At 43.9% G+C, this 25,987-nt stretch overlaps 1 protein-coding gene across 4 annotated transcripts in view; it reads left to right on the top strand.

Moving 5' to 3' along the window:
- The window catches only part of ARNT (aryl hydrocarbon receptor nuclear translocator), a 38,798-nt gene that overhangs the window by 6,939 nt on the left and 5,872 nt on the right, over positions 1–25,987 (top strand). For 2 of the 4 annotated variants that reach the window (XM_073323393.1, XM_073323397.1), the window contains exons 2-16: positions 3,651–3,762; positions 5,680–5,733; positions 8,220–8,264; positions 12,059–12,103; positions 14,298–14,511; positions 14,670–14,883; positions 15,577–15,676; positions 16,293–16,358; positions 17,584–17,669; positions 18,222–18,298; positions 19,001–19,135; positions 22,015–22,089; positions 22,949–23,100; positions 25,003–25,113; positions 25,676–25,751. In XM_073323393.1, the coding sequence (XP_073179494.1) occupies positions 3,651–3,762; positions 5,680–5,733; positions 8,220–8,264; positions 12,059–12,103; positions 14,298–14,511; positions 14,670–14,883; positions 15,577–15,676; positions 16,293–16,358; positions 17,584–17,669; positions 18,222–18,298; positions 19,001–19,135; positions 22,015–22,089; positions 22,949–23,100; positions 25,003–25,113; positions 25,676–25,751 (1,562 nt within the window). The remainder of the gene's footprint in view (positions 1–3,650; positions 3,763–5,679; positions 5,734–8,219; positions 8,265–12,058; positions 12,104–14,297; positions 14,512–14,669; positions 14,884–15,576; positions 15,677–16,292; positions 16,359–17,583; positions 17,670–18,221; positions 18,299–19,000; positions 19,136–22,014; positions 22,090–22,948; positions 23,101–25,002; positions 25,114–25,675; positions 25,752–25,987) is intronic. The other 2 variants (XM_073323394.1, XM_073323396.1) reach the window with 2 other exon arrangements.

Below are 25,987 nucleotides of genomic sequence, written 5' to 3'. Positions count from 1 at the left end.
CATGACCAGATGTCTTGATTACAGTACTCTTGGCTAGCTAATGAAATTATTGTAATAATCTACTGTGATGTGAAAACTTATATAGTGTGTTGTATGCTGTGTAGTATAATTGCAGCAAGAGAACAAAAAAATATGCTGACTGCAGTATCTGTAGTACTGGAAGCTGCCAGAGGCTCACTACTTTATTTGTAAAAAGAAAAAGAGTACTTGTGGCACCTTAGAGGCTAACAAATTTATTTGAGCATGAGCTTTCGTGAGCTACAGCTCACTTCATCGGATGCGGATACAGACTAACACGGCTGCTACTCTGAAACCTACTTTATTTGTATTGCAGTAGCACATAGAGCCTCTAATTGAGATCAGGGTACCATTGTGGTAGGCGCTGTACAAGCTTCTAGTAAGACAGGAGCCCCAAAGATCCTACAGTCTAAATAGGCAAGAGAGAGTGGGAAGGGAAATGGAGTACTTGTGGCACCTTAGAGAGTAACCAATTTATTTGAGCATAAGCTTTCGTGAGCTACAGCTCACTTCATCGGATGCACAGAGAGGAGGCTTGGCAGAGCCAGGAATTGGTCCTGGAATTAAATCCTGGCCCCATTGACTTCCGTGACAAAACTCCCATTGATTTCAGCTGGGCCAGGACTTCAGCTAGGTCTCTTGTGAGTTCCAGTTCAGTGTTCTATCCACTTGACTATCCAGCCTCTGTCTCCCCTGTCCCAACTGGTCTGATGAGGCAGAAGTGTTTTTTCACCTTCAGGGCATGCTGCAAGGCTCTGTTTGCCAAGGCTGTAGTTGGAGAGTCAGGCGGGATTCTTTAGTTGGAGTGAAGAGCTACTTTGGTTGCTTTCAGAGTAGCAGCCGTGTTAGTCTGTATCCAGATGAAGTGAGCTGTAGCTCACGAAAGCTTATTCTCAAATAAATTTGTTAGTCTCTAAGGTGCCACAAGTACTCCTTTTCTTTTTTTTGGGGTGGGGGTGGGGGTTGCTTTGTCTAACACTGGGTTAACAGTTTAGTGAGGTTGGTTGTAAGTGAGCCTAGAGGTTGATGACACATTATAGAAATGTGAAAGATAAATACCTACCTAGTGCCCTATGTACACTACAATTCAAACCATGGTAACTAGAGCGGTACTCCAACACTTTTCTTACTAGCAGTGCACTTGCATAATTTCTGTGTAGAGCAGGCCAATCTGAACAGTGATATTAGCCATTTGACAAAGCATACTATGTGCTCCGTAAATAGGCTTGGCAGAATTAGATTTGATTTTTTTAAATAATTTCAGTGAATATCATCCGTGGGGTTTTAAAGCATTTTTTTTTTCAATTTAAGTTTTCACTGTTGCAGGAAATTGTCAGGGGAGTCGTACAATAACTATTTAGTGATGGTAGACTTAAAACTAACTTTTTGAATCTATAACCATTACATTATAAATTGTCAACATCATATGTCAAAATACACAAACTAAATAGCTGAAATCAAACACTAAAGTTCTCAAGCAGCATTTTTCTTATTCTGCCTATCTGTAAATTTTAATGGAAATATTGTTTGGTGGTTTGCATGTGTACAGTGAAACTGACATTTACCGATTAAAACCATAATCCTTCTGAGCCCATCTATAAAATAGCTTAGGGCACAGAGCAATCCTCTTCGAGGGCTGGGGAAATCCTGCTTAGGGCCAGTGCACAGACTGCTCTCAAACCCAGTGCCTGAGCTTGCAAGTAACTGAGAACCCTCCATTCTTATGAGAGTTGAAAGTTGTTGACGTATAATAGGCTTGGCCCCATAGTTTAAACTGTGAACGAAGAACTTGAAAGCTTTTTGCTGATACATTTTAGATTGTTTTCAGGTAAGAAATCGTTGTATTCATGTCTTAAATCTTTCACGGTACCATTTTAAGCATCTTGTATTTCAGGTGTGGAACCCTTTATAGAAGTTTATTTCAATATCAAGTACCACAATCTCTGAAGACCATGACCATTTTCTCCCATAGGTCTTCTCTTTCCTCTGGTTCCCTTCTGTGTTATAACCTCCTGTAACTTATCCCAGTTAAATAACTTGCAAAAGATTTTTAGCTCCAAAAATGGTCCTAGTTAGGAGGAGTAACTTATGCCTTGTTTAGCCAAAGAACTGTTTCTAGGTGAGGTTTGTGTGATTTGCATCTTACCATAAAGTTTTCAGTCTTCCAGTTTAAAAACGAAAACACAAACCAATCCCATGCTGAACTTTTATTCGGTAATCCTTCAAATGGGTGGGCAGTAAGCAGGTTGGGTCCTTTGTTGCAATGGTTAGATGCTTTTCCCATTATGCTATCACTGTGAATGTCCTTCTCTCTCAAAACCACAAATTTAGGGGAGATTTGGTTTGCACAAGATCTTGGTTTTTCCCTCTGGTTTATTTTATTGAAACTTTATACCATGCAGGCAGCTTAGTTACTGGCTTTTTAAAAGCCAGTAATGTAATTAACATATTCATTTGGAGGTTTATATGCTTAGACACAATTCTTACTAGGGGAGTGAACCATGAATATGTTAGAATGGGGCAGGAAACATCTCATTAAATTTAATTAACTCAGCTCTGTACAAAATGTGAATAATTCCACTGGCTTTGAATTCTAACATGCATATTTTAAATCTGGCTCGTTTCTTGTGCTCAGAAGTTGCTCCAGGTTAGAATTTTTACTTTGGCTGAGAGGGTTTGCAGCAAAAACCTTAGTCTTCCCTTAATAAGAACTTACTTATACTATGCGCTCCTTTCAGTAAAAGGAAATCACTTCTCTGGCACCAAAGAAGTGTGGCACCAAAAATGGGGACAATACTGCTATGTCGAGTATGCTTCCTCCTCAATTGTTCTGCCATTCGATGGAGGCACATCGTTAATATATTTGTGTTCAGATGGAGTCAGTGCTGTTTAGCTTTGTGTTTCAGCATAAGTACTCAGTGTGAAGTTATATTGGAACTGTAGAAGCAAGCAGGGATTATTAGATAGCTTCGTTAAGGACAGACAGATCTTTCTGACTTGATCACCAGTTTGAATCCAGCCCAGATTGGTAATGACCATAGCTGCTGCTGTTCCATGTTTGGCCTATTTTGGAAATGAGTTGCTGACGATAGGTAATGAACAAGAGTGGTGACCGGTGTTAAAATTGGCAATCCCACTAGTGAGGCTGAGGATTGAATAGTTTCAGGATGTCTCCCTGGTCCAATTCAGCACAGTTACTTACATAATAAAACTCCACTCTTCTTTCCCCAATTGTATTAATCATTTTAGTAGCTCACAGCTTTCTTTTCCTCTCCCTTCTGCATACCAGAGTGGGGCCAACTAGCATTTGAAGTCAGTCTCTGCTTCCATCCATGACCACACCAAGCTCCTCCTCCTCCTTAAAAGGAGCACATCTTTTAGTTTGACGATCTGAGCTTTTGATCTTATGAAAACAGCATGTGCTTAGAGCTTGAAATATACCCTTAATACAGGCTTTGGAGAGGAGAGCTAGTTGAGAATCCAACTTGCACGTTGTATAAAGTCTACCCATTTAAATAGATTATGGACTTAACTGCATTGGGGCTTTGATTTAATCACTTCTAATGGATAATGCGCTTCAAAATCTGAAGCATAGCGGGACTTGGCATCATTGCTTTTTCTCTCCTGCTCAGAAATGGCATCGGATGTTCCCTCTTTGGGTGCAGCAGTTGCTTCTGGGAACCCTGGACCTGGTACGCAGGCTGGAGTAGCCATTGTCCAGAGAACAAACAAGAGACGACCAGGGTAAGTTGTAATAACTAAAAACCCAGTAAGCTCTTTGAGACAGTGTCTGCTCCTTTGCAGAGCAATTTGTGTAACGTAGCAAGGAGTGGTCAGCCTTGTAATGAGGAAACTGCCTTTCCTTTGAAAGGATTTAACTACGCTGGAGCCGCGACAACACAGCCACGTTAAAGTGCTGCCACGGCAGAGCTTTAACGTCGGTTGTGTAAACATACCCTTAGTCTATTTGTCTTGTTGTCTTTTATGCAAACCATATCCCCAAATGCCCTAAGTTAACATGATTCGAGTTAAAGGGTACGGTCAAAAGAAGGTGAGTTTCACGACGAAAGAGAAAAGATGTCTTCAGCCAAGGCTGGGAATGACTTGGGGGTCACTGAAGCACAGATGTAAGGAGTCTGCTCCCGAATATGGTAGCTGCAAAGGAGAAAACACTTCTGCTGGTGCAGAGGCTGAGGCTGTGGGAAGGAATAGAGAATGCCGATCCACTGGCAAGGCTCCTGTGACGCCTTTCTGCGGAGACTCTGTAGGGAGAGTTTATTGTAGCAGTAGTGCTTACACTGCAGTTTAGTTTTGCTAAAATACCTTTGCAGGTCGCAGGGGCCGGGAAAGAACACTTGAATAGTTTCTCCTAAAATGCCCATTGCTGGTAAAATCCTCTTACTTTCAAGCTGACTAAAACATTCCCCTACCAGCTTTGCTCTACGGCTCCAGCACAGGTCCCTCCCACTCTGCCTCCTGCTTGTTCCTTGCATTTTATTTACAGACTTGTATGCAGCTGAGCTGGTTCTGTATACTAGGTTCCAACTTGAAACGAAGCAAAGTGACAACTCTTTTCCCCCCTCCTATGCACACAAAAAGTGGTTACAGTCAAAATGTTGGCCCGTGTCTAACGCAGTGATGCCATCTAATATCACTAAGAATATGAACTGTACAGTTCAGACTTCACTAACTCATTTTGTTTTCCTTTTTTAAGGAAAACCATTTAAAATGTTTTAAGCTGGGCCTTAAAAACTTCTAAGGAAGGAGGTTCCACCACCTCCCTAGGTAACGCATTCCAGTGTTTCACCACCCTCCTAGTGAAAAAGTTTTTCCTAATATCCAACCTAAACCTCCCCCACTGCAACTTGAGACCATTACTCCTCGTTCTGTCATCTGCTACCACTGAGAACAGTCTAGATCCCTCCTCTTTGGAACCCCCTTTCAGGTAGTTGAAAGCAGCTATCAAATCCCCCCTCATTCTTCTCTTCCGCAGACTAAACAATCCCAGTTCCCTCAGCCTCTCCTCATAAATCATGTGTTCCAGTCCCCTAATCATTTTTGTTGCCCTCTGCTGAACGTTTTCCAATTTTTCCACATCCTTCTTGTAGTGTGGGGCCCAAAACTGGACACAGTACTCCAAATGAGGCCTCATCTATGTTGAATAGAGGGGAACGATCCCGTCCCTCTATCTGCTGGCAATGCCCCTACTTACACATCCCAAAATGCCATTGGCCGCCTTGGCAACAAGGGCACACTGTTGACTCATATCCAGCTTCTCGTCCACTGTAACCCCTCGGTCCTTTTCTGCAGAACTGCTGCTGAGCCATTCGGTCCCTAATCTGTAACGGTGCATGGGATTCTTCCGTCCTAAGTGCAGGACTCTGCACTTGTCCTTGTTGCATGGCGAAGGTGATCTCATGCCAAATGGCCTTCCGCACCATTGCACCCTCCATTTCTGACAAGTGCATATGGGAAGCCCCCTGTCTGAATTTCCTGGCTCTTCTCAGTGGTTACAGTAATGTCGGGTTGTTTTTAATATCAGTTTCAAACAAATTCTGCATCTTTCCAAGGTGCAGGTTGCAGGGCTGACACTGGATAACCAGCCTGAAAGGAGAAACCATCTCTGATAATGGTTGATCTTCTCCTGCTTCTGTTTTTCAGGCTTGATTTTGATGATGATGATGATGATGACGAAGGGAACAATAAATTCCTCAGGTGAGGCTGCTCTTTCCATTCATACTCATTAAAATATACAAAACTTATGGTAAAACATGAGGTGAAAACACTTTGCACGGGGAGGGCTTCCCTCCCAGCACTGGTGGGAGTGGGGTTGACCCCCTTTGGAGGAAGGCACAGCAGCCCTCCTTGGGCAGGGGGATGATCTGCAGTAACACAAGGTCTGTTGGATGGGGGTGGGGAGAACACAAATGGTCAGCATCTAGGGTAAGCTAATCAAAGCAAGGAGACTCAGATAAAATGGTTTCTCTTCACACATCCCTGGTGTGCTAAAGCACTAGAGATCTCAGCATACCAGGATGCAGGAGGACAGATACTGTTCTATCATATCGAAACCCACTGGAGTGAGCCAAAGAGACAGCGTTAACTGTCTGGAAACTGGACTGGTGTATTCATTCACACCATGCAGTGGTATTTGGGTAGCTTTCAGACAAGCAGACCAGATAGTGTCCTGTCATATGTTTGGTTGCTGTCCTCTGTGTTCGGGTATTCCTGCTAGAATGCCTAAAACAAAAATGTCTGCTAGTAGCAATTCTTGATGAGCCACGACAACACTGTTACTAGCTGTACAGTAATACATCACTTGGTTATTTCAGTTGATAAGATTAAGTATGGCACTGCAGAAACATCCCTGCTGGTGTAACGAAGTGGCTAATGGGGGAAAGCAAATGTGATTTAACTCCTTTTAGATCTTTCGAAGGCGAGTTAAGCAGCTGTTCAGTGTTTCCTTTGGGAATACAAGTCCAGCCTAATAGCATGTTTCTCCTATAACAAGGTCAAACCCTTTCGCTAATGAGCAGAGTTTCTATTACTACCCTAGCAATTTGCCATTCAATCTATTGTACGGATGCTCTAGGTTAGCTTACAGCAGCCCCCTACTGCTGAGAACTCCCAGTGGCTGCAAACATCCCTGTTTATCATAATCCATATGGGAAGCCATGAAGATCTCATGTAATTAATCTGTAGTCCAGTTACATGGATTAGTTTTTTGGTTTAGACAACTCTAATGCAATTCTAGGATGCATTAGGCGAGGTATTTCCAGTAGATATGGGGAAGTGTTATTGCCAGCATACAAGGCACTGGTGAGACCTCTTCTGGAACACTGTGCTATTCTGGTCTCCCATGTTTTAGGAACATGAATTAGAACTGGAACCTGTAGCCCTTCTCTGCATGATCAGAGGAATGGAGAACTACCTGATGAGCGGAGACTTAAGGAACTTTGCTTGTTTAGCCTAACAAAATGAAGGGTGGGGGAAGGTATGATTGCTCTCTGTAAATACATCTGAGGGGTAAACACCAGGGAGGGAGAGGAGTTATTTAAATTAAGGGCCAATGTTGGCACAAGAAGAAATGGATATAAACTGGCCATCAGTAACTTTAGGTTTGACATTAGATCAAGGTTTCTGACCATTAGAGGAGTGAAGTTCTGGAGCTGTCTTCCAAGGGGAGACATGGGGTAAAAAACCCGAACTTGTTTTAAGACTGAGGGGTGCCTACAATGTCATATGGCCCATCCACGACTGCTGTTAGCAAGTATCTCCAACGGCCAGAGATGGGACACTAGAAGGCGAGAGCTCTGAGTTACTACAGAGAATTCTTTCCCAAATGTACGTCTGGTGGGTCTTGCCCACATGGTCAGGGTCTAAATGACTGCCATGTTTGGGGCCGGGAAGGAATTTCCCCCCAAGATTAGATTGGCAGAGATCCTGGGGGATTTTTTTCATCTTCCTTTGCTGCATGGGTCACGGGTCGCTTGCTGGTTTGGGTAAAAGGTGGATTCTCTGTAATTTTAAGTCTTTAAATCAAGATCTGAGGTCTTCAGTAACTCCAGCTAGAGGTTGTGGGCCTACCACAGGAGTGGGTGGGTGAGTTTCTGTGGCTTGCAATGTGCAGGAGATCAGACTAGATGATTGTGATGTTTCCTTTTGGCTTTAGAGTCTGAGTCTAATGAAGTTCAATATCCATATGTCAACTTTTCAATTTTTCCCAGGTTGCGTGGCATTTTGTTATGCAGTTTAATGCCATTTAGGCTTTGGAATGGCTAACAAGCATGACAATGGTTCCGGCTTCTTTATTTTTGTAGTGTATGTAGGATTTATCTACTGAATTCTAAGTCATTGACCTGATGAGGCTATGGGAGAAACTGCATCTTCAGAGCATAATTTAAGCCATTTTACTTACGACTTTCAGGCAGTGAGAGGTGGGTGATCTTGGTATGAGCTCACTCTTCTGCGTCACATGGAAGAAATGTAACTAATAGGCTTATTAATCTCTATGCACTTGGCAATGGGAAACAAAGCTATGACTTCACTATGTCGGGTTGTAACTTGTATTCTACGTAACTGGAGTATTTTTGTTTCAGCGTCTGGCTCTCCCACACAATTTAATCAGCTTGTTACTTTATTGTTGAAAAGGAATGACATGTAAGTATTTTAAAACATTTTTTCCTTTTCCCCCCTCCTAGATGTGATGATGATCAGATGCCAAATGATAAAGAGAGATTTGCCAGGTAAGAATTCACAGTCCTGTGGTTGATAAAACCCACAAAGTCATACTGCTTGTATCTAGGGCACCTCACCTACCTGTTAGTGCATGTAGGTGCATCCTTCTCTTTTTTTGTGTTTTTCTGAGGAAAGTCTACATCTTGCACCAGGGAAGCTAGAAATCCTGCAAAATTGCTTTAGAGCAGTTTGATTGTAAAGGTATCAAACTAATTCAGTGTCTCTCTTTTTTTGCGAATCTTCTCCTTGTTCAGCTGTCGATTAGGAGCCCCCAAATCTTGTAGAATCATAGAATATCAGGGTTGGAAGGGACCTCAGGAGATCATCTAGTCCAACCTTCTGCTCAAAGCAGGACCAATCCCCAATTTTTGCCCCAGATCCCTAAATGGCTCCCTCAAGCACTGAACTCACAACCCTGGATTTAGCAGGCCAGTGCTCAAACCACTGAGCTATCCTTCCCCCCTAAAAATTGTATTTATAAAAATACAAGTGTGCAGCATGTTTGTAACAAACTGTACTTGTACAGTGTTTCCTTTTCTGCCTGTAGTATGCTCTGGGTGTTGTCTACTTGTATATTTTGTAGAGGAATTCTGCCAAAGTGGTGTGGATAAATGGGTTGGGTTGTTTTAGAGACCAGATAGTACAATAGCATTAGTAGAGAACTCTTTGACCTTGAAGTTCGAGGGAAGTGTCTGGTAGTGTTGGTGCCGTAGCACTCTTTCCTCGACTACAGCTGAAGTCAGTGGGAGCTGAGGGCGTTGAACGTCTTGCAGGAAGCTCTCTGCACCATCTAGAATTGGGCGCTGGCTCTGTTGTATTTCTCCAGTTGCCTTGGGCGCATTGAAGGGGCACTGCAGACCTAGAATGAAGATAATTTAAGCTGATTTGAAATGTTTAGTTTAAATGTTTTTTAATGTGACTTTGTAATTTTGCTAAACGTTTGAGTTTTATGTATGTTCTGAATGCTGTCTCCAGTCCACGTCTTCATTGTGAGAGTCAATTTTGTCTTCTGATTTTGCTAAACTCTTAGCCAAAATAAGCAACTCTAGAGCATTAGCATCAGTACATGCAATGACTTGTATTAAGCAACTAAATCATTCAGCTAGAGGTGGACCTGAACCAATGAATGCCCTAGATCTAAACGCTCCTGAACTTGGAGTTAAAATACAAACTTCAGGGTGTGGGGCTCGTCTCTGGGTACAAATTATGGCCATTACTCAGTGTCAGAACTGCTTGTATTCCTTAGGAGAGAAAGCAAAGGATGTTACTTGTGTTTATAAAGAATTTCCGTTCACTAAAATCGCTGTGGGCGAAGGGCCTTGCAGTGTGGTGGGTCGTGAATCTTGAGATTCGGGGGTGCAGAGGAGGCAGGAATGGTACTGAACCTTCCATATGAAGCCCTTCTCAGGCAGTAGGACTATGTGTGTGCCAGTGTTGGGCCTCTGAAAGGGAAAAAAGATTAAAAATGGTGTGCATGGGAGTGAGGCTTTGGCCCCTCACCCCTATTCAACTTCCTTGGGGAAGCGACAGTGTTCCAGCACTGGAGTTCTGTTGTCGCAGCAGCTCTGCATTTCCAGGTTTCTTTCCTAACTCCTTATTTCTGTGCGTTTACACAGGAGCGTCTTAATAACAAAAGTCTCAGCATGGAGAGCGAACACTCAACACCAGCCTCTTCAGGTCTATTATGGGCAGATTAAGATAATGCTATGGGCTCAACCTCACTGGGCTTTTGTACTTTGAGTTAATTGCCAATTCCCTTCAGTCAATGTTAACCAACCTGCACTGGCTAACCTGTGTTAAAAAGACCTCTTTCCCTAATGTAAACCTGGCCTTTGGTGGCTTTCAAAGAATCTTAAATATAATAAAAAAGGCAGTCTTTAAGCATTATTGATGCATAATGTAGCACAGGTTCTCTTGGTATCATGTGTTGTGATATCCTAGGATTGTTCTACAGGGTCAGAACGTTAGCGCTCGAGTTGTATATACTATTTCAGTCCCTGACCCTTCCCAGGAGTTGAGTTAACTCTATAATACTCCAATTCAGTGGTGCAGTGTTGCACATGGGGTCGTCTGGAAATTCATCTTGACCCTCTGCATGTGATCAACTTACGCCCTGAAGTATGAGATCAGGTTCTCCTTATCTTGGCATACCTAACTACAAATGTTAGCAGCGATGGACCTTCTAATTACCCAGGTTAAATCAAACAGCTACAGTCTTTAACCTCCACTCTTGTGGTTAAAAAATTAAACAAATAAAACAGTGGAGGCATTGAGGTTTAAAAGCGGCTAATGTGCAGGACCACTGTATCCAACATCATTCTGCATATCTTCAGCACTTAGTGTCTGTTCATTATTAATGTGTAAATAGATCCATTCTCTCCTGTACATGTTGACTATCAGGCAGCCAGCAAGACGGCAAGTTACTTCAAGTATAGAATAGGAGGTCTGCAAATACCTGGGTGTTACATTGATAAAGAGTAATCACACAACAGCAATCTGTGTAGAATTGGAAACTCTTTCACTACTGGTGGGATGGAAGAATGCAGTAAAGATTGGGGCTGGATAAAATATATATTTATACCACACATTTGATTGTGATACCCAGGGACTAAAGTCCTTTGTATCCGTGGAATTAACTTGCACCTATTTTGCCCATTAATCCATCTCTACTAGGACCTCTGAGCAGCTTTCATATGGCCACCATTTACCAGCAGAGTCTCTTCCCCACCCCTTCTTCCTCAAAGTATGTACTGAGTGAACCAGGGCTCGAAAGTCAAACATCAGCTGTTCAGTACAGGACTAATAACGGGTTTAAGGTCCAGTATATCACAGTTGGCCAGAAACTTAGATGCTCCACTCCAGGAACCCTAGGTATGTTTGGAAGAGCATGCTTTTTTAATGCCTGGCAAGCAGTGGGAGATGAAACATAAGATTGTAGCTCCCTGACTTATGGAGAACATTTAGTATCTGAAAACTTACAAATGTAGCTTTTGAATCATTATGTGGTACCTAAAGCAACATGGTCTGAAGGACAGAGAGGGTTGGAAAAAATACCGGCGAACTTTTCAAAGTGTTCCCCCTTCCGCCCCCCCCGACCTACTTTTCTCTAACAATGCTGTACAGGCATACATGTTGCTGTGATTATAAGGTTTCTGTAGGCCCCTTGTTTAGATGACTTGCACAGTACCTTTGTGGTTTCACTGCTCGTGCATAATGTGGTCGTCTCAAATGTCCCATCTCATCACACGGTGTCTGTGTATCTAACAGTGTTATAAAGGGCATTTGTGTCTTGGTCTCTGACTCTCTTGGCATTTGTGGGTGTCCTTGTATGCAAAGTCTGAGTGTCTTTTGTCTAGCTCACCAGTATGTTAACACTACAAATCAACAGGCTGCGTGTATTGATTAAAAATACCTTCTTTCTCATTACTTAGGGAGGTAAGTGTATTTTAATATGACTGAGAGTCAGGACTTCTGAGAGCTCTTCCCAGCTCTGCTGCTGATCTTCTGTGACCTTGGGCAAAATTATTTCTGTGCGCCCCAGTTTACCCATCTGTAAAAATGAGTGTAACACTTGCCTACCTTATAGGCTTGCTCGATGTTTTCAGAGTGCTTTGAGACACTTTGATAGAAGGTGCTAGATGAGTGTATAAAGCAATCCATTTAATGACCTCCTTGTTTTGTGATCTGTTTTTATTATAGAACAGATGTATCTATAGGTTGGGTTTCCTAATACATCTTCCCATTTTTTCATTTCTTTAAACTTTTTTCCATTTTTAGCTTAGTTCACTAATTTTATTTTTAGGTCTGATGATGAGCAGAGTTCAGCGGATAAGGAAAGACTTGCCAGGTAGGTAGGAGAATGAAGTTTTCAAGCATGGCAAAGCAGAGTACTTCCTCTCCTTGATGTTTCTGCGGGCATCCCTACTTTGTTTTTTCCTTATCTGCTGCAATAAAGGACTTGAAACTGGACAGACTTCTGGAAATCTGTGCAAAAGTGAAACTTCAAGCTGTATTCTCCTTGTGAAAACATCTTGCAATACCCTCAAAAGAATTTGTTTGCATCCAAACCCAGGCAGCATGAAGACTGCAGGGCAGAACGTGGCTGGGCCAGTGCTTTCACAGATTACTGTAGCTCTGCTAACTTCAGCCTTGGCAAGTAAAACCTCTCCTGCTGGACTGAGAGATGCTAGGTGCAAGAATACTCAGTTTGTAAGCTCCTGCCATGTTGCGATGGTGCCTTTTACCACTGTATAAATAGATATCATAATTGCATTGGCCAGACTTCTTCTAAACACAGTACCATGCCAAATGCTGGTTTGGTATATGGCAAAACAGAATGGGCACTGTGCTGTAAAAGAGTTAAGATTTTTTTTAAAAAATCTATGTTCTTGAGCAATCACTTCTCTTAAGTAATACACAGAATGATTACATGGGTTTGCATGTTTAGAGTTTGTCAAGGTTCTGGTTGGCTTATTACATGCTGTCTAAGAAGCAGACACCCCTTCTGGAAGTGCAGCATTTCATAGTTGAAATATTTCTGACCAGATAAGAAAGATGTTCAGTGGCTTAAAGGAGGACCCCTAAGTGTGTCTATGGCGAAAGAGGGACTCTTTAGCTGCTTGTGTAGACTGTAGAATGCAGTACTTCCAGGAGTCCTTGTTCTTCTTTAATTAAACAGTGACCCCACAATCTCTCGTTACGGCTGTCTTGTAAAATCCTTCTTGTTGGGAAGAGGCTTTTGCAATGGGGCAAGTAAAATATCATTAGTTGATCTCCTCCCCCCCCCCCCCCCATTATTCTGACAGAAAGGGTAGGTGAGTAACACATGTCTGGGCAGGTAAATTTTCATTGCAGCTATGGAAGGCTGAATTAAAGGTGAATGGGATAGTCAAAGCACTGTGCCGAACGCTATTCCCCTTTCAGCAAAAGGCAAGTCCCTATTAAACAGCTGCATAAGCCTACGGTGACACTCTATTTTTAATTTTTTTTTCCCTTTTTCATCTATTGTATTTAGTTCCTTTTTACTGTTTCTTCCACTTGCTGTCATCCATCCAGTTTCATCTCCCATCGTGTGATTCCTTGCATCTGATCCACTCTCTTTGCACCGCTAACCAATCTTTCCTATAGGAAACCTGGCATTATGTTCTGGTTTGAAAAATCCACCTTCATAACCCAACTAAATTACGCTTGGTCCATAAATGCAACATGTGAACACACGCTAGCCTCTACCCTGCGGGGGCCAATAGGGAATGTCCCTCAGGAGCAGACGGATTCCTGAGAGGCATGTTAAATCCACTAGTGGGATCAAATCAAGGAGCGTTAGTTGTAATGCATCTCTAGGAATCTGTACCGCCGCATTGGCGGTAAGGTGGTGGGACACGAGGTACAGGTATGTGTGTCACAGGTAAGGATGGTGGGCCGCTTGTAGAGTTCACTTTGTTTTATACTAGAGATGAAATTGCCTCTCAAAAAAATTAGCAAGCCATAGTGCCTAATAGTCATATATCTGAAACTCCAGCAGTGGACAGAAATTACATTTACAACCACTCTACAGCCTCTTTATGTGTCCAGCATGGTGAAAAAGGTGCCTTAGTGTAACTGAGAATCAGGCCTGTAGAGTTCACTTATTTCAAAGGAGAATCACCACAGTAACTGTGTGGAAACCTATATTACCATTGTGGGTTACTGGTTTTTTGCAGAGCTGTGTTCTTGAACAGCTGTAGAGAGCTTCCTGTGTTGAAGTAGCTTAGCCCTAACTTACTGTCCTTTGCAAGACTTCTTGAATAAATATAATTTAGAGCAAGGTGCTCTTGTGTTTGGCAAAGATGTCCTGGCTCTAGCTTCTCTCCTTTGCACTTGTTTTTCCCGTGTTCTTTCATGCATGCCCAGCATGGGAGGCTTTTGCAGCCCTTCTAACTTCTGAAGACCCTGGCGCATCTTTCAGTTTTTCGCTCCGGCCTGGCGGGAACCCAGGAAGGGTTGACCTGGCAAAAGAGCTGAGCCGTTTGGCTCTTCTAACCTCTCCCCATCTGCTTTCCCAGGGAGAATCACAGCGAGATAGAGCGCAGGCGTAGGAACAAGATGACCGCCTACATCACGGAGCTGTCAGACATGGTACCCACCTGCAGCGCCCTGGCTCGCAAGCCTGACAAGCTGACTATCTTGCGTATGGCTGTGTCTCACATGAAGTCCTTGCGGGGCACTGGCAACACCTCCACCGATGGCACCTACAAACCCTCCTTTCTCACTGATCAGGTCTCTGCTTTTTTTGCTTCTAAGGAAAGATTGAAAGAGCTCAATGTGTAGCTCAGCCAGAGGGCGATTAATGTTGGGGAGACCTAAGAGCTTAAAGGTAGCTGGTGGGTGATGACTGTCTCGCCACTGGGTTAAGAACGTGTCTGTTCTGTATGCAGGAACTCAAACACTTGATTCTAGAAGCAGCCGATGGCTTTCTGTTCATAGTGTCTTGTGAGACCGGAAGGGTGGTATACGTCTCGGACTCGGTGACTCCCGTCCTGAACCAGCCGCAGTCCGAATGGTTCAGCAGCACCCTGTATGACCAGGTTCATCCTGATGACGTGGACAAACTGAGGGAGCAGCTCTCCACTTCGGAGAACGCTCTGACAGGTAAAGCAGCTTGCTGTGGAAACTCTGCCATGCTGACAATTCCCAGAATTTGTAGTGCGCCCATTGGTCTGGCGTGTGGGTGATTCTGTGAGGCTAGAACTGGGTCGTTAACATTCCTGATAAGAGGAACAGACCACCCTGGGCCTCTAACAAAGATCCTGAGGATGCATCAGAAGATGCGTATAGGCTGAATTTCCATTGTTCTCCTTGTTCGTGGTGCCAAATCTGTTACCAGGAGGGGGATGCTACTACTCCCCTGTTAAAGCATTGAATCCCTCACTCCATCCTCAAATATGCATGAACATGTGACAGACACTACCTTGCTATCTGAGAAGTGGATGGGATGCCAAGGAACCCTTGAACAATGTGCCTTGATCTGCTCAAGCCGTTTGAGTGATGAGGCCTTTCCTTTTACCCCTCGAGCATCAGGGCTGACCATAATGCTGTCAGCTTCTGGAGCAGGGGACCAGCTTCTGCAGGAAGATGCAGATCAAGAGCCAGTCTTTAGTTTCAGTGTCACGAGGGAATTATCCACTGCTGTGTCCTATTTTAAAGCTGGTTAAGTAATAGCTGCTGCTTAGGAAATTACGTGGTGCCTGGTGCGCTGTCTGGTGTATCCTGGTAATACTGAGTGACGATCCCAGAAGTTGTCCTGCAAAACAGCGTCACTTTGCTTGTCTTTTTCCCCCTCAGGTCGAATCCTTGATCTAAAGACTGGGACAGTCAAGAAGGAAGGCCAGCAATCCATGAGAATGTGCATGGGCTCAAGGAGATCTTTCATATGTCGAATGAGGTAATACGGGGAATCCGATAGGAGATCTGGTTGCATGAGCCCCTGGCTAAACCTGTGAACTAGCTGCTTAACAAATATCGGAGCAGTTAAGCTTTTCTTTGGCTCTTTCAGCCTTCTCAGGTTCGATGAGATGGAAGGTCGCTCTGTAAAACCTGATTTCCGAATGGGGTTCAGCTCTAAAACAGACTCTTACTTTTCCCACCCTGTGTTAAGGGGATTGTACAGCTCTCCGAGATATAACCACAGGCAGCTCAGGAACTCCAGGCTCTGTTCAAGCTCTGCCATTGACTTGCTCTGACCTTGGGCAGGTCACCTAGCCCTCTGCTTCAGTAAAGTAGGGCTAGTTACCCACAAGGGGTGGTAGCGATGTCCGCTTCTCCTGCTGATGTAGCACTGGCTACACCGAAAATTAAGCCGGTGTCATGGTATTGCTCAGGGGTGTGGATTTTTCACACTCTCCAGTGACATTGTTATACTGACGTAAGTTTGTAGTGTAGACCAGGGCTCAATTCATGTTTATAAAGCTTTGTGGAATCTTGAATAAAAGGGCAAAGTGTCTTATTTACAGTCTTTATCGTTGGGGTTTAAACTTTTTCCCCCCTCTTGACTGGTCCAGGTGTGGCAACAGCTCAGTGGATCCAGTCTCCATGAATAGGCTCAGCTTCATGAGGAACCGATGCAGGTAAACTGCAGGGATCACATTTAAAGATGATATGTATGAGTCTCACACCACACTGAGTAACAAAGTGTAAAAAAAAAAAAAAGTACCTTAGAGCGGTGTGGGATGCGTGGTCCATAACGTATATGTGAGATGGTATAGCGCAGCCTATTTGAGTGCTTCAGTACAGAGAGACCTTAACAATGCTACTTTCCACAAGACCCTGTTAATGTGCAGATTCAAGCTTCAAACCATAATTCTATGCAGTGTATAGATTAAAGCTCCAGCGGTAGAGCACAGGTTGAGATTCTGTTCCCTTAGGTTTTAATATATTTTGAAGACCATACTTTTAAAGGACATTAAGGCAGGCTCAGATGTCTTCAGTCCCTGGAAATTACAGCACATGAAATAGCTCATTCAGCATGCATCTGACCTTAAGAACATAAGACCGACCATACTGGGTCAGACAAGTGGTCTGTCTAGCCCAGAGTCCTGTCTTCTGACAGTGGCTGGAGCCAGATGCTCCAGAGAGAATGAATAGGACAGGGCAGATCTTCAGTGATCTATCCCCTGGCATCCAGTCCCAGCTTCCGGCATTCAGAGTCTTAGGCTTGGTCTGCACTACAGAGTTACAGAGTAGCAGCTGTGTTTGTCTGTATTCACAAAAAGAAAAGGAGTACTAGTGGCACCTTAGAGACTAACCAATTTAGTCACGAAAGCTCATGCTCAAATAAATTGGTTAGTCTCTAAGGTGCCACTAGTACTCCTTTTCTTCTTACTACAGAGTTAGGTCAATATAAGGCAGTTTAGGTTGACGTAACTCTGTGTCTATGTTACGACGTCACTCCCGCCGATGTAAGTCACCCACTACCCCAATCTAATACCTCCACCTCCATAAGAAACATAGCACTTAGGGTGATGTAGTTAGGGCAGTGCAGACACTGCATTATGTACATCACCTTTTGGCAGTCAGCCCCATGTGTGGCTCACAGCTCGGAACCCCTCACCCCCCCCCACGCCCTGGGGCTGACAGCCCGAGCTGTTTGGGACACCCAGCGCATGGGGTTGCATCCCTGACCATCTTGGCTAACAGCCATCGATGGATCTAAATTAGGTGTCATTGGGCATGTAGGCTCAGGGACTGCACTCCCTCCCTGTAGACCCTTCATTTCAGTTATTTAAAGAATCCAAAATGAGTTGAGCCTCTTAAACATATAAAGAATAATCTTAATTGTTTTGTCTTCTCTAGGAGTGGCTTGGGTGCAGTGAAAGATGGGGAGCCCCATTACGTGGTGGTGCACTGCACGGGGTATATAAAAGCCTGGCCCCCAGCGGGTAAGGAATTATGCCAGCTCCTTGAAATATTCAAGTTACCAAATCTGCTCTTAAGCCAGTGTGTGTTACTAGCATGTTCTTGTGTCCCTTCTGTGCATGCACCTCGCTTTCAGACCACCCATGTCTCTAAGCAGGGATGTTTGGAGACACATTTCAAAATCCATAGAGAACTAAAAAGGGTGCCGAACTCTGCTGAATCAGTTCCTATAGGTCTGGGGTTTTATAGAAGGATGGGACGTTCCTGATGGTCGGGCGAGCAGGTCTCGCTTTCAGAACACAGTCCGCTAGAGAATCTGGGGCTGAAACTAGACTCCTTTCCTTTGACTTTCATATAACACTTCGAGTAAGTTGAAAACTGCACAGGCATTGAACGTATTTTTAACCTGTCAGTCCCTTTTGACTAAGAGAAAGTGATTGGCAACAAGATAACAGTAAGGCGTGAAATATTGAAATCAGAGCTGCTTCTCTTGCTGCTTCCTCTGTGGAATTAGGGGCTTCTGGTTCGCTTGTCATGCTGTAATTTCTTAAACATTCTCTCATCTTTTGTCTCAGGTGTCTCATTGCCAGACGATGACCCAGATGCTGGCCAGGGGAGCAAATTTTGTCTTGTGGCCATTGGCAGACTACAGGTGAGTAGAAACTTTGTCATTCAGTGGGAATGTGGTGATGCTGAGAATTAAACCACTTTCCTACTTTCTCTCCAAGGTCCTTGACCAGTATATTCTCTCCATACAGCCTGTCTGTGTTCCTTCCCGCTCAACCGTGTCATCTGTGGGTCTAGATAAAGCAAACACAAAAAATCTCTGGAGAATAAAACTGTCCACAGCTCTGGTTTGCAAAGCCTACAGAAACTTAGCTATGGATTTCCCACAAGCCCAGCACAGCACTCTGAAACCTGCCAGGTGCATTCTGGGAACTGACATGCCAGCAAGTGCACTGAATGCCCCATCTGGCTTCACAATTCCTACCCTCTATCTCATGCTGGCATTTCAACTCATGGGGGTGTTGTGAGCATCACTGCCCTTTGGAAATGTGCAAATGGCTGTATAAATATTTAATTAGCTTTTGAATTGGGTATGGATTTACCTGGGCTCAGATGCAGCTTTATTCCACCTTTCTGACATACCTTATTAAACAGGAATGTCTCTATCTGCCACCTGTACCTCTCTAAGCAGCGATGCCTGCTTCATGGTTCAGTGGGAGAAAATTCTGTTCAACCAGGCTAAGCACCTATTGTATATGTTGGCTAGGAGGGCACGCTTGCACTTCTAAGTGGCTTTCTGTAAAGCTGAAACCGAATCTAATGGTGCAAAATCTGTCTTGCTTTTCAGGTCACTAGCTCACCCAACTGCACAGACCTGAACAGCATTTGTCAGCCAACTGAGTTCATCTCCCGACACAACACCGAAGGCATTTTCACTTTCGTAGATCACCGCTGCGTGGGTACAGTTGGCTACCAACCACAGGTGAGAAACGGTAGACGCTTCCCAGTGTAGAGTGTTGCAATTCAAACCGGCTTCCCCTCCTCCTCGCTCCACATGTCATGGCTTTGGTTGTCTGATAGAACTGAGCTAAAACAAATTAGTGCTTAAGTATTGACCCAGCCATCAATTTCAGCTCCACTAGTTGCTTAGAAAACAGATGAAAGGTGACAAATCTGAGGAGCTGTCCCAGATTGAGGTGTCAATAGAGGGAAGTTTTGAAACGCATCAGTACATTAAACAGTAATAAGTCACCAGGACCAGGTGGTATTCACCCAAGCATTCTAAAGGAGCTAAAATATGAAATTGCAGAACTACTGAGTGTGGTATGTCCCCTATCACTTAAATCAATTTCAGTACCAAACGACTGGAGGATCGCTAATGTGACACCAATTTTTAAAAAAGGCTCCAGGGGTGATCCTGTCAGATACAGGCCAGTAAGACTAATTTCAATACCAGGCAAATTGGCTGAAACTATAGTAAAGAACAGAATTATCGAACACCTAGATAAACACGATTTGTTGGGGAAGAGTCAACACAGCTCTTCTAAAGGGAAATCATGCCTCACCAGTCTACTGGAATTTCTTTGAGGGTGTCAACAAAGATGTGGACAAGGGTGATCCAGTGGGTATAATGTACTTGGACTTTCGGAAAGTCTTTGACAAGGTCCCTTACCAAAGGCTCGTAAGCAAAGTAAGCAGTCATGGGATAAGAGGGAAGGTCCTCTCATGGATCAGTAACAGGTTAAAAGACAGGAAACAATGGTTAGGAATAAGTGGTCCGTTTTCAGATTGGAGAGAGGTAAATAGCGGTGTTCCCCAGGAATCTGTACTGCGATCAGTGGTGTTCAACATGTTCATAAATGATCTGGAAAAAGGGGTAAACAGGGAGGTGGCAAAGTTTGCAGATGATACAAATTTACTCAAGATAGTTAAGTCCAAAGCAGACTGTGAAGAGGTACAAAGGATCTTACAAAACTGGGTGACTGGGCAACAGAACAGTAGATGAAATTCAGTGTTGATAAATGCAAAATAGTGCATATTGGAAAACATAATCCAACTGTACATACAAAATGGAGTCTAAATTAGCTGTTACCACTCGAGATCTTGGAGTTGTGGATAGTTCTCTGAAAACATCCGCTTTGTGTGCAGCGTCCGTTAAAGTGAACAATGTCGGGAACCATTAGGAGAGGGATAGATAATAAGACAGTAAATATCATAATGCCACTCTAAATCCCTGGTGTCATAAATATAAAGGGAAGGGTAACCACTTTTCTGTATACAGTGCTATAAAATCCCTCCTGGCCAGAGGCAACATCCTGTAAAGGGTTAAGAAGCTCAGCTAACCTGGCTGGCACCTGACCCAAAGGACCAATAAGGGGATAAGATACTTTCAAATCTTGAGGGGGGGACAGGTTTTTGTTTGTGCTCTTTGTTTATGTGGTGGTCTCTCTTGGGACTGAGAGAGGCCAGACAGAAATCCATCTTCTCCAACCCATCCTAATCCAAGTCTCCAATATTGCAACCAGCATAGGTAAGCCAGACAAGGCGGATTAGTTTATCTTTTATTTTATGTGAATTTCCCCTGTGTTAAGAGGGAGGTTTATTCCTGTTTTCTGTAACTTTAAGGTTTTGCCCAGAGGGGGATCCTCTGTGTTTTGAATCTGAATACCCTGTAAAGTATTTTCCATCTTGATTTTACAGAGATGATTTTTCCCTTTCTTTTTTTAATAAAACCCTTCTTTTAAGAACCTGAGTGATATTTCCATTGCTCCAAGATCCAGGGGTTTGGGTCTTTGATGATTTTGTAACCAATTTTTAACCTAAGCTGGTAAGAATAAGCTTAGGGGGTCTTTCATGCGGGTCCCCACATCTGTACCCTAGAGTTCAGAGTGGGGAAGGAACCCTGACACATGATATGCCCACACCTTGAATGCTGTGTGCAGTTCTGGTCATCCCATCTCAAAAAATATATATTAGAAACGGGGAAACTACGGAGAAGGGCAACAAAAATGATGCCAGGGTGTGGAACAGCTTCTGTATGAGGCGAGATTAAAAAGACTGGGACTGTTCATCTTGAAAAAGAGGCGACCAAAGCGGGATAGGACGGAGGTCTGTAAAATCATGACCGGTGTGGAGGAAGTGAAGAAGGAAGTGTTATTGACCTCTTTGTGTAACACAAGAACTGGGGTCACCCGATGAAATTAATAGGCAGCAGATTTAAAACAAAGGAAGTATTTCTTCACACAACGTGCAGTCAACCTGTGGAACTCATTGCCAGGGGATGTTGTGAAGGCCAAAACTATAACAATTCAAAAGAAGAATTAGGAGGATAGGTCCATCAATGGTTATTAGCCAAGACTGTCAAGGATGCAATCCCATGCTCTGGGTGTCCCTAAGCCTCTGACTGCCAGAGTCTGAGACTACCAGGGGATGGATCCCTCAGTAATATGTTCTGTTCATTCCCTTTGAAGCATTTGACATTGGCCATTGTCAGAAGACAGGACTCTGGGCTAGATGGAGCATTGGGATGACCCAGCATGGCCATTTCCGATGTTCTTGTGTAACACAGATCAGTGGAGGGAGGTGGATCTGGCATATATTTAGAGCAAATTTGATTAAGGCAAGGTCTTTGACTCCACTTTTGAGTTACAAATTAAACATCAGGGTCAACTGCTGTGGTGCTGTGTTTTGTAAAAGTGCATCAATTCCTAAAATAGGTGGGTGTCCTGATGTTTTTGTCCCAGAGAGTTGTATGTGAGAGTTGTAAGCATTAGTCGAAAGTGGAGCTATTCGAGCAGGCCAAAAGCAGGGAATTTGCTTATTAAGTGCAGACTTTTTTATTCCTTTCCTCTTCAAAATTAGGAACTCTTGGGGAAAGACATTGTGGATTTCTGCCACCTGGAAGACCAGCAGCTTTTGCGAGACAGCTTTCAGCAGGTAATATATTTAGCCACCGTGGCTGCTTACAACTTGATATGCATCGTTGTAAACCAATATTCCTATTGGCCGTCTGCTGTGCAGTGGAACTAAACTGGTTTAGATTTTTATCAAGGCAGGAATCACACCTTACTGGCCTTAAATTTCTCAGTTACTGAGTAGCATACATTTGAATAGATTATTAAACACAGGAGAACTTGCTAACATGCAAAATGAAACTAGGTGGGTTTGTGTGTCTAATTTATTTTTGGATTCCTCCTTTTGCTGCTAGTTGTCTGAGACCAGAGATGTGAGTACAAAGTCTTGACATCAAGGCCACGCTTCAGTGGCTGTGTTCTAACACCAGTTCATCTGCCTTGCCGTGCGTAAGGTGTCCAAACTTTAAATGGATGCGGCTTGCTGGCCCTCTTGATGTTGTTACTCTCTCCTCTGAGGGCGCTTGACTTGGCAGGGCAGGAAAGACTCCACTACTGATGATTCTGAAAAGCGGCTCCTCGTTCATTTGACCCAATAGTAAGAATTATAAACAACGGACAATCTTTGGTTGCTGGAGAAATGAACTTTTTTGTTGTTGTTTTTCATATATTCCATTGCTGCAAAAAGCATTAATTGAAGGCATAAGAAAATGCTACATTCCACTCCCATATCATCATCCTGGGAAGTCAGACCATTGGAGGAATATTAAGAGTTGAAAAGAATAGAGTAGTTGTATTTTGACAGGGAAGCAAGGTACGATATTATAGCCTTTTGACAAAGAATGCCATAGTCAGCTGCTAGCAGGGTGGGTGTTTGCTTATAAACAACACTGTTCTCAAACGTCTTTTTATCAGGTATTACTGATGGCGTTAAATTTTTCTAGGTGGTGAAGTTAAAAGGCCAGGTTCTGTCAGTCATGTTCCGATTCCGGTCCAAAAACCGTGAATGGCTCTGGATGAGAACCAGCTCCTTTACCTTCCAGAACCCCTACTCAGATGAGATTGAGTACATCATCTGTACCAACACCAACGTTAAGTATGTACATGGCAATGGCTTTCAATCCATGAGCACTTTCAGCGATAGCATATGCACTTTGCCTGATCTAGTGCCTCCCAGTATGACCAGCTACACAGACCGGATGCTTTACGAGCTCGGGTTCTTCCACCATCACCCCCTCTTTCTCCCCCCTCACCCCCCCAAGCTTCTGTGCTTTCTTAAAAAAATCACTCACTACACTGGGCAGTATCCTGACAGTGGTGTAGTGCGTGCTATGAAATGCTTTTAATATGCATAACATGGAATTCTTTTGGATGCTCAGTTGGGAGTTTAGGGAGCTGTCAAAATTCAGTTGTTTAACTCCTTAACTTGCTGGTGGTGCATGGACTCTTCAGGCTGTTTATCTGCATTTGGAGTGTTAATACTAGGACGGTGTATTTTAATGTAGCACTTGGCTTCCATGGCAGCAGGATGAGGCATGGATAGGTTGGGGCCCGGATTTGCTTGAATGTGAGCAGGAAAATCCTCAGCTGACACTAGAAAGTAAATATTGACTTTGGTGTTGTCTGCTTGCTTCAGTAGCTCATCCTAGAGTCAGGAAAGAATCTCCCCTAATTGTGACACTGCAGTAAAAATTGTGCTCTCTCTGTTACTATCTTCACAACCCACCACCCGTTCCCTTCTTGGCCATCATGGCATGGCAATTCTGTGCCATAGTTGGCTCTCCATTGTGGGTAGTCAAGGGATGCTGCCTCTTCCTAGGGGGAGCACGAGGCTCTTTATACAGGCCTGGCACTTGAGATCCTGAGAGGGAACGTTCGAGTCTGGCAGGCACGTATCTTGTAGTTGCAGAGCTAGTATTAGCCTTAAAGGACATCTGCCCAGCTGGACAAGAGGCAAGCCAGGCCAGCTGAGTTGGATGTTCAGGGTCCCTTCTGGACCTTTCTCAATCACTCTGTACAGTCAGCAGTACACCTTATCCACGCACCAGTAGGAGAAACCCAGTCTAATCAGACTCCCTTAAAAAGATTCAGAGCAATATTAATCCGGTCCCTCTAGGGGCTTCCCTTTGGTTCTAGACCACCAAGGTATGAGCACAGGGTAAGGATCCAAGAATCTGTATTTTAATCATGCCTCTGATGTGCACTTAGCTTTTCCTGGCATTAGAGGCATCTCTTTGACTGTATTCTCTCCTCCTCTTATTCAGTCCACATAAATCCATTCCCATTTCCATACTCCAGCTTCCAAATATACCACGCAAGTTCAGACCAGAAAAGCACAGCTGTGCATCAGATAGCATATGGTGCACTCCAGCTGCCTGGCTCTTCGCTAAGTGCACTGTGCTTAGTTTTATTTTTCACAGACCCAAGTACTCTCTGCTGGGCAGAAGCAACAGCGTTTAAAACACATGTTGAGAGATACCAGATTTTTCTACCTTACGGGAAAGCTTGTTAAAGTTGAGTTACATTCCCCTATACAGACTTCACGACTAGACAGAAGCGGAGCCCAGAGGCTGTTTCTAGGGTTTATATTAGGGTTAACAGTGGCCCCTTACTGAGAGCATCCTGCTCGATCCATGATTTATTTACTGACTCAAATGGTAAGTCATGTATGCTTTAGGCCAGACAATCTTGGGAGTGCTGATTATTTGAGATGTATGTAAGACTGGTGAGGCTTCCAGTGTACACAAATTTAATAGCTTTTCTTCCTGCTGCGTATCTTGGGGGGACTAGTGCCCTTTGGATCATAGATGTGTATCCCATTAGATGTCTGATCTAAAGGGCGTTGAAGTTAGAGGATCATTCCATTGACTTCATTGGGCTTGTGCAAAGACGAGGCTCTTGGACTCACGACTGAACCAAAAAAGGCAAATTTTAAAGGACAGTAACTGACATGTGCACCGTTCCTTTTCTCTCTCCCTTTTTTTTAAACAACACTAAGGAACTCAAGCCAGGAATCTCGGCCTGCTGTGTCTAACTCGATGCAGCGGCCACAGCAAGGACAGAACGTCAGCCTTCCCCTGGACATGGGCACAACTCAGCTGGCGTCAAGGTGAATGGATTCTACTGTGCCTTTAACTTTGGTCATCTTCCCTCTCTTCCCTTACCTGGCCACCTTATTTTTATAGGCCTGTCAGTTCTCTCTTTTCACCCCTACTTTGCTCTTTGCCAGAGGAGCAGACACTCTAGGGTTAAATGACTGAGTCAAGAGCTCCAAAATATTTATTACAGCAATCAGCTGACCTAGTTAAGTAGCAAGGCTAATGTTGAACTGGCAATTAATTTTTAAATGAGCGGAAAAGAAGAATAGCTGATCTGCTGGAGTCCAGTGGGCCAGGCAGGAGATTGATTGCTTACAAGAGAGTTGAATGGTTGATGCTGTGAGCCTCTGTCGCAGAAACTTCCTTTTGCAGGGTGGCGTCTTAATCGGGTCATGCTGGAAAATATTGGGTTTTGATGGGGGTTGAGCGTAGGCAGAATCTCCAGTAACTCTGTAGCAATCCTCCTTGCTTGTGTAGAGACACTCGAGTTCCTGGCTGCCAGTGGGTCAGGGCTTAGTTAGCTCGGTTGTTTTTAGCAGACCCAGTTCTTATTACATTTACGTTCTACTTTAGGCAGCAGCAGCCACAACAGACTGAGATGGAAGTGGTCCCAGGAAGAGAGAGTCTGTCTGGTTACGACCACTCGCAGGTAAATCAGCAGGGATCTTGATGGTCTTTGTTCTGTGTGTTGTGATCTGTCCCTGACTGTAGATGAAAACTGGCCCATATAGCAGTAACTTGAGAGCCCCGCGTGGGAGTCTGAGTTGCTGGGTTTCACTGGAGCCCATGTTGTGACTTTCTGAGAAGAGAGAGTTGGGCCTGCCACCTGCCCTGCATGAGTCATGCCCTCATCTCTCCATCAGGTGTGCTGGTACAGCCTCTCCT

The sequence above is a fragment of the Lepidochelys kempii genome, chromosome 24 (assembly GCF_965140285.1).
Source record: "Lepidochelys kempii isolate rLepKem1 chromosome 24, rLepKem1.hap1, whole genome shotgun sequence".
In the NCBI taxonomy this organism is placed as follows: Eukaryota; Metazoa; Chordata; order Testudines; family Cheloniidae; genus Lepidochelys; species Lepidochelys kempii.
Note: the sequence above shows the minus strand (reverse complement) of the source record. Positions and strands in the feature narration are given on the sequence as shown.